This window comes from Camellia sinensis, chromosome 11 (assembly GCF_055761805.1).
Source record: "Camellia sinensis isolate YWXY chromosome 11, ASM5576180v1, whole genome shotgun sequence".
NCBI classification, from domain to species: domain Eukaryota; kingdom Viridiplantae; phylum Streptophyta; class Magnoliopsida; order Ericales; family Theaceae; genus Camellia; species Camellia sinensis.
The window spans coordinates 6,959,734-6,975,601 of record NC_138971.1 but is presented as its reverse complement, the minus strand read 5'-3'; the positions used below and the strand labels follow the sequence as shown (position 1 = coordinate 6,975,601).

Below are 15,868 nucleotides of genomic sequence, written 5' to 3'. Positions count from 1 at the left end.
ACATAAGCTGATTTCTGACTTATTCTTAAAGCATCTCCTGCCCCACTCAAAGAATAAGCTGATTTCTGACTTCCAAAAGGCTATAAGCTATAAGCTATAAGCTAAACCACACACATCAAAATAGCTTAAATTAAGCTGAAAGCTGAAATAAGCTGATTATAATTTCTGCCAAACAGGCACAAAGTACATTAGGGTTGGTCGGAGCTCTAACCCCAACTTCAAATTTGCTATAGATTTTTATTTTCTTTTTCTATAGAAAATAAAAATGACACATATCTACAACTATATTTGAATCGACTTTCTTAAGAAAAATCAAAAATCAAAAATGTATCTTCTTTTACTTATTTTGGAAAATTTAGCTATAAACCCCATTTACCTTCCTTTCATTGTTAAAAGGACTAAGAAAAAAATTAAATTTTCTAAACCCCTTCATAATTATAAAATCTTGCATAAAGGATAAAATTTATTATTTAAATATTTTTTCAGACTATTATACCCTCAACTAAATCTTCCCACCTTCTCCACCCACACTCTCTCCACCTTCTTGGTCTCTATGACTCTGGCCAGCCAAAATCGAGTTCATCTAAGCCTAAAATTCATTCAATCTTTAACCTAGAACACTGACCTGGTTCAAGCAATCACAATCTGACCTGTGTATTTGAATTGAAGCTTAGTTTGAAGTTTTAATCTAATTTGCGTCTGTTAAGAAACCAAGGACTTCATCGCAAAATTGATCCGATTCGACAATCAACCCGAATTCAAGCTTCTGGAACTCGCGATTACGAACTGGAGTCCTTCACGATCTGACCTTGGGTTCTCTCTTGTGACTCGTTGTTCTTTGAGTTAACTTTGATGAGAACTTTGGATTTCAAATTCTAATTGGAATTGCGATTTCAGTTTGCATCTGGCTTAAAGGTTGCAAACTCTAAGTTCGAACGACTTGTAGATCGACTTCGCTAACTGAATCGAAATCAAACTTGTGCTTGCTATCTTGAAACGAAATTAGACTCAGTTTGAAGCTTCTATTGCAATTTGAAGATCCATCGAGTTCGCAATGACCACATGGAGAAGAGTGCGGGTGAAGTTGTTTGGTTATACATATTTTTTTAAACACAGATTTGAGTTTTGAATATATGTATGTATATATATATATATATATTTGTGTGTATGAGTGTTGTTGAACACATGTATTCTTTTCATTGAGATTTGTGATTGTTGATCGAGTTTTAGAAGTTTTTCTTCTCAATTAGATATGTTGATTTGTTGATTAATTTGTTTTGTTTTTGTTTGTTTGTTTGTTTTTTATTTATTTTTGTTGTTTTGTATCTAATTTCATTTGACAGAACCAGAGTAAAATTTTACTCTGGTTCTATTGCTCTGTTTTTTTCATTTGACAGAACCAGAGTAAAATTTTACTTTTATACAGAGTAAAATTTTACTTTTGTGTAGAGTTTAACATTTTACTCATGCTTCAGAGTAAAATTTTACTTTTATACAAAGTAAAATTTTACTTTTGTGTAGAGTTTAACATTTTACTCATGCTTCAGAGTAAAATTTTACTTTTATACAAAGTAAAATTTTACTTTTGTGTAAAGTCTAACATTTTACTAGTTTTTCAAAGTAAAATTTTACTTTTATACAAAGTAAAATTTTACTTTTAGTTTCAGAGTGTAATATTTTACTCTTATTCAGAATAAAATTTTACTTTTATACAGAGCAAAATTTTACTTTCATACAGAGTAAAATTTTACTTTTAGTTTCAGAATGTAAAATTTTACTTTTATACAGAGTAAAATTTTACTTTGAAATATATAGTGAATATGACTTAATAGGAGAGCTGATAGATATGAGGGTAATATAATAAAAGAAACAAATTTTAAAATATTAGGAAATTTTGAAAGTACTTATATAATTCTTGTCATTTTGAAAGACAAATTAAATAGTGAGGGGACTATCACCAAATCCCCCCTTTATTTTCTTCATATATGATGTTGATTACTCACAACAATAGCATATTAAATATATATATATATATATATCTATCCATATATAATATTTTAAAATTTTCTAGGACCAATCTTCAACTCTCACACAAACACAAATAATGAGTGTTTGGGAAGTTTGGTTTTTGATTTTTTTCATTAAAAGACAAATTGGTTACAAAATCAAAAAAAAATTCAATCTAAACAAAATATCACATCAAACCTTATAATCATTTTACTTCTTATCTCACAAACATCACATCCAACCACAAAAAAACCTAACTATCTTCCCAAACACAAAAAAAAATTCTCCAATAATATCCTACAACTAAAAAAACCTACAAAAAAACCCAATTCCCAAACACTCACAATATCAAAAGCGAATGCAAATTAATGAACTTGAAATTTCACAATTTCAAATTGGATTTTCACAAGGTGTTAGCCACACAATAACATCTATGTATATGCTTCTAACAGTTCTCCGTGCACTATACGGCAACAAGTTGTACAATAAAAAAGATAATGTGCTTTTTGCAAACCAATTTAGCAGCATCACAGCCATTTTTTTGCAATACTGCCGTAACAATACCTTGATTTATGTACAAGCTCTGACATGCATAGATACAAGAAGCTTCCACACTGCCCTTCAAATGCAAGCAATTTCCAAACACTCTCACTTGGCTTCAAACAGAACCCCATCCTCTAAAAGCTCTAACAGCACACTCCTCAATTTATCAACTGAAACTGGTTTCATAATAACTCCGTCCATACCAAACCTCATGCAATTCTCTTTTGTTACCCTGTCTGTATTTCCAGTAAGTGCTACTATTAAAGGCCGTTCATAATGGTTTGTAAATTTTTCACGTATGTGAATGGCAACTTCATAGCTATCAATACCAGGTACATCCATAAACACCACCTTGTGTTCCTCGGATACAATACGCAAGCATTCATCGGCCGAGCTGACAGTCATTACGTCACATCCCAGGTGCACAAGAAGGCCCTTGCTCACCATCCCACTAACCCTGTATCACCCATATTCAGTTTTGAGACTCAAAATCTACTATGATAAGTACATCTTAATGAATATACACACTATCAAAACTGTACAGCATTCACCATTTTTATAGCACGGGTACTATTAACAGTGCCAAGAACAAACAATCAGGAAGTGTTGGTTATAATATCCAGCAATTAAATGTAGTAGTAGCCGACAAAAAGAGCTGAGTTACCACAGCCTTAATGCAGCATAGTCAATAACAAGAAAATACAAGTGTATGGATGTGTTTATGTTTTCACAATTTTTGAACAGATATTCAGCTACAATTTAAACAATGGTACTGTTTGGTGCAGCTTATTGTAAGTAAAAGTTGATAATCAGAAAGCAGTATCAAAAGCACTCCTTTCTCAACTTCTAAATAATCAACTCTTCTCAGCTTATTTAAGTTATTTCTGCTTAAAAAGCTGTAAGCAAAAACTGCACCAGACAATCTGGCACAGATTTCCAAATTAAAATAAGCTATAATCACCCCCTATAATCCACACCAAACACTCCTAATATGACATTAGATTGACATTAGATACCATATTGACGTATTTTATAACAACCCTCCGATTTTCAGATTATATTTTTCCTACTAATTTTATGAGAGCAGATATATCCAAAAGATCCGGGCCTCTTTGGGAACAGACTATTTTTTGTGACTTTTTAGGTAACATATGAACTAAAAAAAATTAATTTATTTGGGATGAACTTTTTGACTTTTTAGTTAAAATTGTGAAAATAAATAATATAAAAATGGATAAATTGACAACCCTTGTCATAACCCGTGACAGTATGATGGCACGACACTGTGCAGACTGGCATCCATCATGTCATGTTTGTAACTTGTGTTCAATATTTTTTTATTTTTTTATTTTTTTTTGAAAATTGATTTGGATTTGAAAATTTCGAAAAACGTGTTTGGTTACAAATTTTCTCAAAAAAAATTTAAAATTACTTATCTCTCTATTATACATCAATCAATCACTTTTTTTCTCTCCTCTCCCTTTCTCAATCACTTTTTTTCTCATATACATCTACTCAATTATAACAAAATATCAATCATCCCAAACTCCCAAACTCTCAAACTTTAAAACTACTTTCAAAATATACAACCAAACAAATCAAAAAAAAAATTAAATTCTCCCCCTAAAATTTTTTTAAAAAATTTATCTCAAAACACAAACCAAATACACCCAAGACTGCCAATAAATTTTTTCCAGGCAATCACAATGAACAATTTTTAATGGCTGCCTAGTACACGAAAAGGTGTGAAATGAAAAACCAATTTGGCTGCCTAGTACACTAGCTACTGTGCATAGGTTTTTAGGTTACTTGTGCATAGGTTTGTAGGATAAAAATTATAAGTTATTTTATTTTTTTAGTGACTTTTTGACTTTTTGACTAAAAAAACACTTGCCAAACAAGGCACCAGTCACACCAACATGATAGAAGTGACTTTTTACTTTATAATTTTCAATTCCACACTTTTCTGGTCTGAACCGGTATTTCCTCTCTCCCACCCTAATCCAAACTAAAGCAGCCTCCAACATGTGCTACATACTCTCCAGGCCAAACAGAATCTCCCAGTCCACATCTCATCTTCCCATGTAGCCACCCATCTCTCTCTCCATGTCTAGTCCAACCATTGATAAAATCAAGGTCTCGACGCCCAGTTAGCCCCTAACTTAATTTTAAAATTACCAACACCCCCCCCCCCCCCCCCCTACTTGACCCCACGTGTCCCACCCCTTTACTCCCCTTCAGGCTTTTCCTTAAGTGACAGACCAGTATGTTAAACATGCACTACCATCTTCCCCAATTTCAACACCCTCCTATAGAAGCTTCAACCCTGACTTTGATAGCTGACCAAACCGGAATGGCTGGCTGCAGTCAAAAATGACTTTGGTATCATACAGAAGCTTCAAACCTGACTTCAATAGCTGACCAAGCAGGATGGCTAGCTGCAGTCAACAACGACTTCGGTACCATATCTTCCTCCAACCCCGGCCCACCTTCACCCCACATCTGCCATCTCTCTCTCTGTGCACGCTAACCACCATTGCCCAAACCTCCTGCTCTATCTATTGTATTTCTCTTTCCCTCCTCTTCTCCTCCATTTCACCCCTACCACATCCTAAAACCACACTCTCCATGACAGGCCCCCACCACCCTGAGAGGAAACAAAAAAATCTATTGAATTGAGTAGATATCGTTCACTGACTTACTCCTCTATGGTTTCCTCTCTGTTTTTGCAATCCTTCTTCTCTTCACCATTTCAGCCCCAAACACCTCCAACATACTCCACCTTCACAACAGCACCCACTCCCCTCAGATTTAGGGACTTTGGGACTGTCGTCCTCCCCAACCCCAACCCCACCATCCCTATCTGCAAACTGAACCCCTAAACACAGAACCTCCTTATGCCAACCCCAAATTCTTACTCGAGACTATCATTGTACTACTTGTCACAAAAATGAATTGCCTTAGGCTTTGGTATATTTTCAAGCTTTCTTTTCCCCCCCTTCTAGACTGAACCAAAATAACAAAAATGAATGAAAACAAAGAATTAGGATGAAAACTACTGTGTTTTGGTAGGGATTTTTGGAGGGAATTGAGAATAAAATAAAAGCTAAATTTTTTTCACATTTTCTTGGCCTTTTCATTTCCCTCCACAAATCCCTCTACCCAAATCCAAGATCCAAACATAACCTTAAGGAATCAGCCCTCTACTAATCAAACCGACCTTCTGAAGCATTTTTCAAATACCAGAGTTCAGTATCTTCCCATGAATTATTGGACAAACTCAACCCTATTACCAGAAGTCGGAGGGAAGGAAACAGGCACAGGCCACACACTACCTCCCCAGATAAAGGACATCACGGACATAGATATGGACATGACACAAACAAGCCGTCACAAAATTTTTCATAAAATGTAGGACACAACGTATGGGGGATGCACAAAATTGTACTGTCCATTCCACTCTTAACGCAACGCCCTCACCAAAATCAAATGGAATTACATCCTCTCTCACAAACTCGACCCACATCTCTTTGGCCTTTCTGAAGTCCTTTTACAACCTTCAACTCAAATCAAACCACTTCAATGATGAATGAGCTTATCTACACTGCACGTGAATAACCATCTCAAATAAATTTCCGTCGTATTTCGTATTATTTTTAAATGGACTTCTAACTTTACAAATCAAGTGGATTTCTTAATCTGATATGAACTAATTAACTCTGAAGTGGCCAGGAAATAAGTTTCAGACTGGAAATTCTAGGCAAGAATCCTTGAGTTTGGATGAAACCTGATAGGAATATCATGGGAAATTTTGCAACAAAAAATTCAAATTATGTTTGGTTTGTTTTTCAGAAAAAAATTTCAAAAAGTTTTCTGAAAAATAGAAACTAGATTGATAAAAATAAATATAAAAAAGATATTTAAAATTTTTAAATTTTCTAAAAAATATTTTTGGCCTCCCAAAAGATAAAATTACATAAAAATGACAAGTGTTTTTTATTTTTTTTAATTTCTTTCACCAAATTATTTTTTAGTTTTTTAGAAAAAATTTCTAAGACAAGTTTCTGAAAACCAAACCGAAATGACCGTCTTCCTCACTTTCTCGTCTTCCTCACTTTCTCGTTGGAGGTCACTAACTCACCTACTCAATTTTGATTGTTCTATTGTCCTGTCTAACATGGTACCCTCTTATTGCCTCCCACTGTGACCTATGTCTTTTATAACCCAAACAGTCAAAACTATGGTTAAATGAAGCCTAGAATGTTGGAAGCAGCCCAAGGTAGAAATTAAGAAGGAAAGGAGGATCTGTGACTAACCCATTATCATCCATGATGAGAACTTTGAGTCCTGGAAAATTTGTCTGTCCATGATTTGCAGGAGCCTTAGGTACAAAAGGCGGCTTAGACTCATTTAGGCTCCTGGGAATCCCCAGTTTTACAATAAAGATAGCAGTACATCCCTTGCCAAGCCCTTCACTTTCAATCCAAATATGCCCATCCATACGATTTACAAACCTGATTGCATTACAGAAAAGGTCAAACATTAAAACTGTATGCAATTATAAAAATAAAAAAAAGTACACAACCTCATTCATTTAGTATAACTGGCTGCACAGCCAGCATAAAACTAGAATCTTATATGGTCCCTTGAACAAAAAAAATTTAAGCAAATCACATTATTGTATCAAGGCAATTTTTATATACAAGTCAGATAAATATGTGTAAAGTAAACCGTTAAAATATTTCTTTGATATATAGGACTTATAGATACTTCCACATTTGAAATAACGCTACTATCCTAGATTAAAAGATTGTAGGAAAACTTTCAATGAGAACAATTTTCACAAAGGAAAAGAATCCAGATATCCTATTTACAATCGTTTTTGTTGCCAGAAAGGTTAGTGTGGCATATAAATCTGAATTAAGGGGAGTGAGTTAGCTGCTTAAAATTAGATAAAAGTGAATCCAATTTTTGGAAGGAAAAAAACAACTTGAAGATTCAGCCCCCAAATGATAGAACTGACAAAGAAAAATTAATACCACAATTTTTTTGGAGTTTAGTTTTCCATATTAGAAAGAACAAAATAAGAGCACAAGAATGAAATACCTCTGGCAAATTGCAAGGCCAAGTCCGCTCCCACCAGAATTTCTGGCTGACATTGATTGAATTTGTGTAAACTTGGTGAATATCTTAGGTATATCCTGGGGATTTATTCCTGATCCAGAATCTTTCACCTGCACCAGATGAAAAAGAAACTACTTGACTATTTCCTAATAGTTGAGAATTATCCATGCAAAGATGATTTCAAAAGAATAATCATAATAAATAAACATGCCTGTACACGCAAATAAAAGTGATTATCACTTAGCACAGGAAAGAAGTCAGGAGATCGAGGATCTCTTAAAGAGTCTGATTTGGCGACAGAAGCAGTAATTGAGATGCTTCCCTCCTTTGAGAACTTCACAGCATTGCCAACAACATTTAAAATAACTTGTATAAGCCGTTTATCATCACCAACAGCATACTCTGGCAAATCCGGAGCCAAATTTAATGAGATAAACAACTTCTTGACAGATGCAATAGGTTTTATCAAGTTAAGGGCCTGCAAGAAGAAACATTTGTCTCACTACAGCTAACAGATACCAACAAGATTTAATCAAGTAAATTGTAACTATAATTGGCAGGTTTACAAATTCCCACCTCTCTGAGAAGAGCATGAAGGTTAAAAGTTCGAATGTCAAGTTGAAGGCTTCCATCCTCAAGCCTTGAAAGATCTAATACATCATTTATGAGTGTAGCCAAAAGGCTACTGCTCTTTAAGATTGTCTCAACCATCAGACGTTGCTCAGGCCTCAGTTCAGTTTCCTGCAGCAATGAAGAAAGTGCAATAATGGCATGCATGGGTGTCCTCATCTCATGGTTCATAACAGCCAAGAAATCATTGCGGGCACAAATAGCAGTTTCTGCTTCTCTCCTTGCCAGATCAAGAGCTATATTTTGTTCCATAAGAAGATCCCTAGCCCTCATTGACTCTTCTAAGATTGCAGCGTGTGATAGAGCAACTGCTACCTATGTCAATAAATCAGATATTACAAGCATCATGAGCACATTTATTTATCAAATCAAATTTTTTTGATAAATATCAAATCATTTTTTTTTTTGGTTCTAAAGAATGAGAATTGTCAAAAAAAAAAAGGTTGCATTAACTTGAAAAATATAAGAAAAAATTAACACCCACCATGGAAATTACTATTTCTCTAGTCCTTGCACATAATCCTCAAATCAGCTTAACATGTGACATGTTTGATAAGATATTATTATCAAAAAAAAAAAAAACCCAAAAGTAAAGATGTCGTAAACGACAGGAAAATGCATTATGCAGAAAATTTGGTAATGCATATGAATTATCTATCTATCTATACTATTAGAAAGCCAACAGTCAATTTGGTGTAGCTGAAGCTGGCTCACACCCGTAACTGCTTGGAGCAGTACCTGGCCCTATCTAACTGTCTCAATTTGTAATTGCCAATCTAATTGTTTCACTCACACACACTACGTGTTGGGGTGTGCCAACACTTCTAGTGATATCAAAAACCAAAGCCCCTTTTCCAATTACCCTCAAATTTGAGTTGTTGTGTAACCTCACATGAAAGATTTGTCAGAATATTCTATTTTTACTCATATGTTTGTACAAAGGATAGTGTTTGGATAAAAGGAGAGTTGCTTGGTTGACTAGGTTGTTTAGCAAAATTTTGTTGACTAAGAAGATAAGTGGATGAAAAGTATTTTAATGCCAATCTATAAGAATAAAGGAGAAGTTCAAAATTGCAATAACTATAGAGAAATGAAACTAATGTGTCATATAATGAAAGTGCTGGAGAAGGTGATGGAACGCTGATTGCGAGATATAACAGAGGTGTCAAAGAATCAATTTGGGTTTATGCCTGGCAGGTCAACAATGGAAGCGATTTATCTTTTGAGGAGAGTAATAGAAAAGTATAGAGAAAAGAAAAGAGACATTCATATGGTGTTTATCGATCTTGAGAAAGCATATAATATAGTGAGTGTTAGCGAAGCAAGGGGTGACAAAATGTTATATTGATATGATTAGAGACATGTATGAAGGGTGGTGACCACTATTAGATCGCCTGCTAGAGAGACAAATGAATTTTCTATCACTGTAGGGTTATACCAAGGATCTACCTTAAGTCTTTATGTTTTTACTTTAGTTATGGATGAGTTAACGAGAAATATTCAGGATAACGTGCCATGGTTTATACTTTTTGCAGACGATATTATGCTAGTGGATGAGACTAGAGAAAGAGTTAACACAAAGTTGGAGATTTGGAGAAAAGCTCTTGAATCTAAAGGATTCCAGATAAGCAGAACTAAGACAAAGTATATAGAGTGTAAATTTAGTAACAATAACAATGAAAGTAGAGAAGAAGTGATGATTAAGAACCAAAAACTGCCTAAGAATGAACAATTTCGTTATTTAGGGTCGATTATCACAATAGTGGGGGAGATTGATGCGAATGTGGCCCATAGGATTAAAGGGGGATGGTGTCAGTAGAGAAGTGCGTCTAGGGTATTGTGCGATAAATGAATACCCACTAGACTAAAAGACAAGTTCTATTGAACGGTTATTAGACCAGCGATGTTGTATGGGACGGAGTGTTGGGCAACCAAGAAACAACATGTAGATAAGATGAGTGTGGCTGAGATGAGGATGCTAAAGTGAATGTGTGGCAAAACTAGACAACACAAAATTAGGAATAAGTGTATTCGGACATGGATAAGAGTAGCGCCGATAGAAGATAGGTTGAGAGAGAATCGATTGAGATGATTTAGTCACATTCAACGGAGACCAACAGGGGCAATAGTGAAGAGATGCGATGCTGTAACGGTAGATGAGAGTGTTAGGGAACGAGGTAGGCCTAAATTAAAGTTTGCTAGCGTTGTAAATAGATATATGGATCTACTTAATTTGACTACTGAAATGGCTTTGATAGGGCCACGGGGAGAAGAAAGATTCATCTAGCCGATCCCATTTGATGGGACTTAAGTCTTGGCTTGGTTTAGTTTGGTTATGTTTGTACAAAGGATATTTTTGTAATATTTTAGTAGTATAAATAAGAGAGAATAGAGAGAGAAACTTAATTCTCTCTCTCATTTTCTTCCAGCACCTCTTTTCTTCTCTTTCTTTTCTTCATCCTTCCCCCTTTTCTCATTCCTGTTTATACACAGAAATCAACTTGGTATAAGAGCAATGTTGAGTTCCTGGGCAACTCTATGTTTCGAACAGAGTTGCTCATTGGTTCAAAACAAATTATTCCACCATGATCAAATTAGAATAGCAGCGTCCCATTAAAAATCAATTCACAACTAAATTAACTTCTCATGAACTATGAAATCTTTTTTAGATGTCATACTAAAAGTATAGGTTCTTATGCATAGTGAATATGAATGAATCAGTAAGCAAGGAATGTTCTTATGAAAGCATATCTCAATGCAAAGTGACATGTAAGCCCAGTCCACAAAAGGAAAGAAATTCAGACCTGATCCGCAACTACTTCAACCAGCTCCAACTCATGGACATGCCATTGCCTTGCACTATCAGAGGGAAGCATCAACACCATTAGAGCATAGCGCTTTGTTGACAGCTCGGGCCAGTCATTAATTTGGAAATTAGAGAGATGCAGAAGTGGTACTCGCACAGCAACCACCTCTCCGGGCATGTATTTTCCTGCTAGTGGACGTAGTCTTGCCACTGGACAATTCGGGGATATCTTCACTGCATGGTTGGTAGTAAATACCTGATTTATCACAGGGAGCTGAATGGGTACAGTGAATCCCACAGGATTCTGGTGACGAAGTGTGTAGGAAAGTTGAAGCTCTAGCCCAGTACGTGTTGGCATCCACAATGCACATTCTTCCAATGCCAATGTTCTACCCAACTCAACAAGAGTAGTTTTCAATATGGTATGTCTATCAAGAGTGCTTCTGATCTCATGAGTCAGCATTCTAACATGTCGGCCCGTTTCTTCCTGTGTGCGAATCAGACCCATTTCTCGATCAAGTTCTGCAGCCTTGTTTTTCAAAAAAAGTTCTCTAGTTTTAACACTCAATAAATCAGGAATTATGTGAACTAGCATAAGAGCAGTTGCACATGACACTGCGGCAGTCAAAACCTTTGCAGTGGTCATGACAACTGCAACAGTTCTCGTATGTGTGTTAAAGGTCCATAGGTTAATAAGATGTGTGGCTCCACATAGAACTATGAAAGCACCAAACTGCACAAGCACCCATCTATATGGAAAAACAGCCGATTTCTTCACGAAGTAGATGAGCTCCAATGGGATAGAAAAATAAGCAAGTGCGATAAAGAAATCAGAAATATACTGATACTTCATCAATAGTTCATCAGCTGGCCATTGCGGCTCAATGCAGTTGCAATCCCACATACCTGAAGCTGGCCATGATGTAAACACTTTAACAAGGTGTATATAACTTTTAAATGCAAATATGCAATAGTAAATCAAGCAAGTGTGCAAGTAGTATGAAATTCTCACACATCTCATCCCAAGAAACAAAATGAATGAGGCAGGCAGGCAGGCAGATATACCATCCCCTATTGCTACAATATTACATAGCATTATAGCAGCATACACAAAAAGCAAGCGCCAACAACTCCTAGAATACCTTTTGTCACCTTACACAACACAGATGATAGCAATTTTTTTTCCTCCAAAAAAACAAAAGGAAAGGGGACAGACACATTGCAATAAATTAGATATATTTTCAATACGTGATCAACAAAAATGAGATGAAAATTTCATAGAACGGTCGGTTATAAGGCACAAAATGTTAGTCAACTAAAAAACAACACACTCATGCAAAATGATTGGATATACATAATTATAAACGAATATATTCATAGGATTTAGAGATAAGTTAAGGGACAGAGAGAGAGAGAGAACAGGGTAATATGGTTAAGCTGTGTAGAACCAAGACTGGAAGATGTATGCATGTATGTAAGTATGTATGTGTATCTATATTCTATACTATTCTAGTCTGGACAGGGGAAACCAACACTCAACACTCAAAACGTGTAGTATAAACTCTGCAATCCAAAACCCATGACGCATAACTTATTTTTTTGGGAGAGAGAAAGAGCCAAGGTAAGGTACCCACAGTTACAGAAATTGGAGGAGAGTATCCAAATCCAAAGACTGAAGAAAATGAAAATTCTCCCAATCCCAATCCCAATCCCAATCCCAATCCAAATCCAATCCCAATCCCAATCCCAATATAATTCTTCTTCTGCAATCATAATAATAATAATCCGGGCAAAAAAATACACACAATTACTTTTTAGAAAGACGAATATAAACATATCCTACCCTGCAAACTCATCAAAAATCACAACAACCATTTTACACCTACTTTTTGTTTTTTTGTTAGCAAAACGTAAGCATATTCGGTGGTTGCTCCGACTCCAACCACAACAATCGTCTTGGTGTTTGATCAAAACTCGTGTGCACTGGTCTCTCTCTCTCTCTCTCTCTCTGCATGAAATGCGAAGCCCTAGCTAGCCCTTGACTCCCCCACAGTAACTTCCCCCTCACTTTTTCTCAGGACGACTCAGATCAGAGGTCAGCTGATGGAGGGTGTGCCTATGGAGGTTAAAAGAGTCCTTTTAGTTCCCCCATATATTTTCTAAAATTACCCACATTCCCTTTTTAAATTTCATTATAATACCCAAAGATTTGCAAACCTACGCAATGGCCAGCCCGTTTGGATTGGCTGATTTGGATGGAAATAAAAGGAAAGAAAATAAATGTAGGCCTCGTTTGGAAATTTGGATATCTTAGTTGGCATTTTACCTATAGTAGGCTATTTTAATTTTTGTGTTTGGAAAGATGAGATGAATTTTTATTTGAGTTGTTGTATTGAAAATTGTGTTGAAATGATGTTTGAAGTTAAAATGACAAATTTGTCCCTAAGATTATAATTTTTTTGGCTTATATCCTAAATGCGGCTATACTAGCCTTAACTTGTGTTTCCCAAACAGCGCCAATATTATGAAAAAATTAGGTTGCATTTTAGTTTGGTTTGAATGTGGAATCATGATTCTACACTTAAAATTTGTAAAATATTTTTTAAAATTTATAATCAAATGTATAATTTAAAATTATTCAAAACTCAATTTCAAAATTAATTTCAAAATTCAAAACCGAACACACAACTTAAAATTCAATTCAAAATTATTTTTAAAATTCAAAATCAAAACTCTTTTCAAAACTCTATTTTTTTTAAAAATTAAAAAATATTTTTTATTTTGTTTTTTAAAATTATTTTTTAGAATTTTGAGTGTTGTTTTTTAAAAAAATATGGATTTTTTTAAAAATATTTTTAAAAAATTACTTTTATTTTTTTAGGATAAATATTTTATATTTTAAATATTTATTTATTTATTTTAATGTGCACTATATTTTATACATTTTTTGTGTTGTATTTTTTAAAATATTGAAAAATTGAAAAAAACAAATATTTGTTTATTTTAAATATTTTATTTTATTTTATAAAAATATTTTTAAATATTTTAATTTTTTTTGTTATGTGTTTGTTATGATTTGAGTGTAGAGTTTTTAAAGTGGTGTGGAGTTTCGAGTTATGAGTTTTAAAAATAATTTTTGAATTGATATTTAGTCACGATTTGAGTGTAGAGTTGTGTTTTGAGTTTAAAATATTAAAATCAAAAATTAAAATATTTACAAAATAAAATAAAATATTTAAAATTAAAAAATGTTAAATAAAATTATATTTTTAAAATTTTAAAAAATCTTAAACATTTTTAATATTTTAAAAAAATAAATCCCAAAAATTCAAAGCACAATTTAAAACTCTTTTCAAAATTCAAAAACTCTTTTCAAAACTCATAACCAAATAAATTTTCTCTTTTCAAAACTCAACTCACAATTCTACACTCAAATTACTACTCCAAAAAGAGAATCACAATTCCAAAACTAATCCAAATGCTACATTTATTTTTGGAGTTATAATTCTAATCAAAAAATTTCAAAATTCTTTTTAAAACTCATAACTAAACACACAACTCAAAATTTAATTCAAAACACTTTTCAAAACTCATAACCAAAAATTTTTCAAAACTCTATTTAAAAAAAAAAATCAAAAAAATATTTTTTATTTTTTTAATTATTTTTAGAATCATGATTTAAGTGTGAAGTGGAGTTTTGAGTTTAGTTTTGAAAAAATAAAATTTGTTTGGTTATGAGTTTTGAGTTATATTTTTTTTAATGTACAATGTATTTCATATAATTGTGCGCTGTATTTTTTAAAAAATATTTGAGTTGTATTTTTGTTAAAAATTTTATTTTTTATTTTAAATATATAATTTTTTATATAATTTTAAATATTTTATTTTATTTTATAAATATATTTTTTTTAAATTTTAAAAAAATTTAGATTGCCATATATATTTAAATCATACCAAATGATTTAATCAATACTTAAAAAAATAACAAAAAATAAAAAATTATTTTGAAAAAATATTTTTCGTAAAAAATATAAAATAAAAAATAATTTTAAAGAACAAAATAAAAATATATTTTTTTGAATTTTTTTAATAGAAATTTGAAAACAATTTGGTTATAAGTTTTGAAAAAAAAAATTGAACTGAGTTTTATGAGTTTGGTTATGAGTTTTGAAAATAGTTTTTGAATTGAGTTTTGAATTATGTGTTTGGTTATAATTTGAGTGTGGAATTGTGTTTTGAGTTTAAAATGTTAAGTAAATAAGATATTTAAAATAAAAAATATATATTTAAAATAACAAAAATAAAATGTTCTTAAATATTTTTAAATATTTAAAAAAATCCAAAAAATTTCAAAATACAACTCAAAATTCAAAAATTCAAAACTTAAAATACAACTCAAAATTCTTTTCAAAATTCAAAATTCAAAAGCTTAAAATTCTTTTCAAAACTCATAACAAACAAATTTGCGTTTGGTAAAGTTTTAGAACTATGATTTGAGAATAGAATTGTATTTTGAGTTTGTGAGTTTTGAAATTATGATCTGAGTGTGAAAATTTTGTTTGCTTATGAGTTTTGAAAAAAATTTTGAATTGAATTTGGAATAATTGATGTGACAAATGATATTTAATTTAAAAACTTACAACTTATAACCAAACGCGCAACTCAAATTTTTATTCAAAACTTATAAAAAAAAATTAAAAATTCAGAAAATATTTTTTATTTAATATATAAAAAATAACAGATGCCAATCGCTAAAAT

General features: G+C 32.8%; 1 protein-coding gene across 3 annotated transcripts; it reads right to left on the bottom strand.

Moving 5' to 3' along the window:
* Positions 1-2,372: 2,372 nt before the first annotated feature.
* Positions 2,373-13,282, bottom strand: LOC114275089 (ethylene receptor). 3 transcript variants are annotated; one of them, XM_028217078.2, is made up of 7 exons: positions 12,997-13,282; positions 11,109-12,022; positions 8,251-8,619; positions 7,886-8,152; positions 7,657-7,784; positions 6,867-7,064; positions 2,373-3,007 (listed from the first exon to the last, which is right to left on the bottom strand). In XM_028217078.2, the coding sequence occupies exons 2-7, from the start codon at positions 12,012-12,014 to the stop codon at positions 2,656-2,658; spliced, it is 2,220 nt and encodes a 739-aa protein (XP_028072879.2). In that variant the 5' UTR covers positions 12,015-12,022; positions 12,997-13,282; the 3' UTR covers positions 2,373-2,655. The 3 variants fall into 3 exon arrangements, with proteins under 3 accessions (XP_028072879.2, XP_028072878.2, XP_082749632.1); XM_028217077.2 differs by having other exon boundaries at positions 12,954-13,201; XM_082893506.1 differs by lacking the exon at positions 12,997-13,282 and adding an exon at positions 12,745-12,867.
* Positions 13,283-15,868: the final 2,586 nt, after the last annotated feature.

Coding starts and splice junctions, on each gene's coding strand:
- LOC114275089 (XM_028217077.2), bottom strand. Junction 7,785..7,885: donor ACTTTTATTTGCGTGTACAG/GCATGTTTATTT, acceptor CATCTGGTGCAG/GTGAAAGATTCTGGATCAGG. Junction 3,008..6,866: donor CTCATCATGGATGATAATGG/GTTAGTCACAGA, acceptor TGGGTGATACAG/GGTTAGTGGGATGGTGAGCA.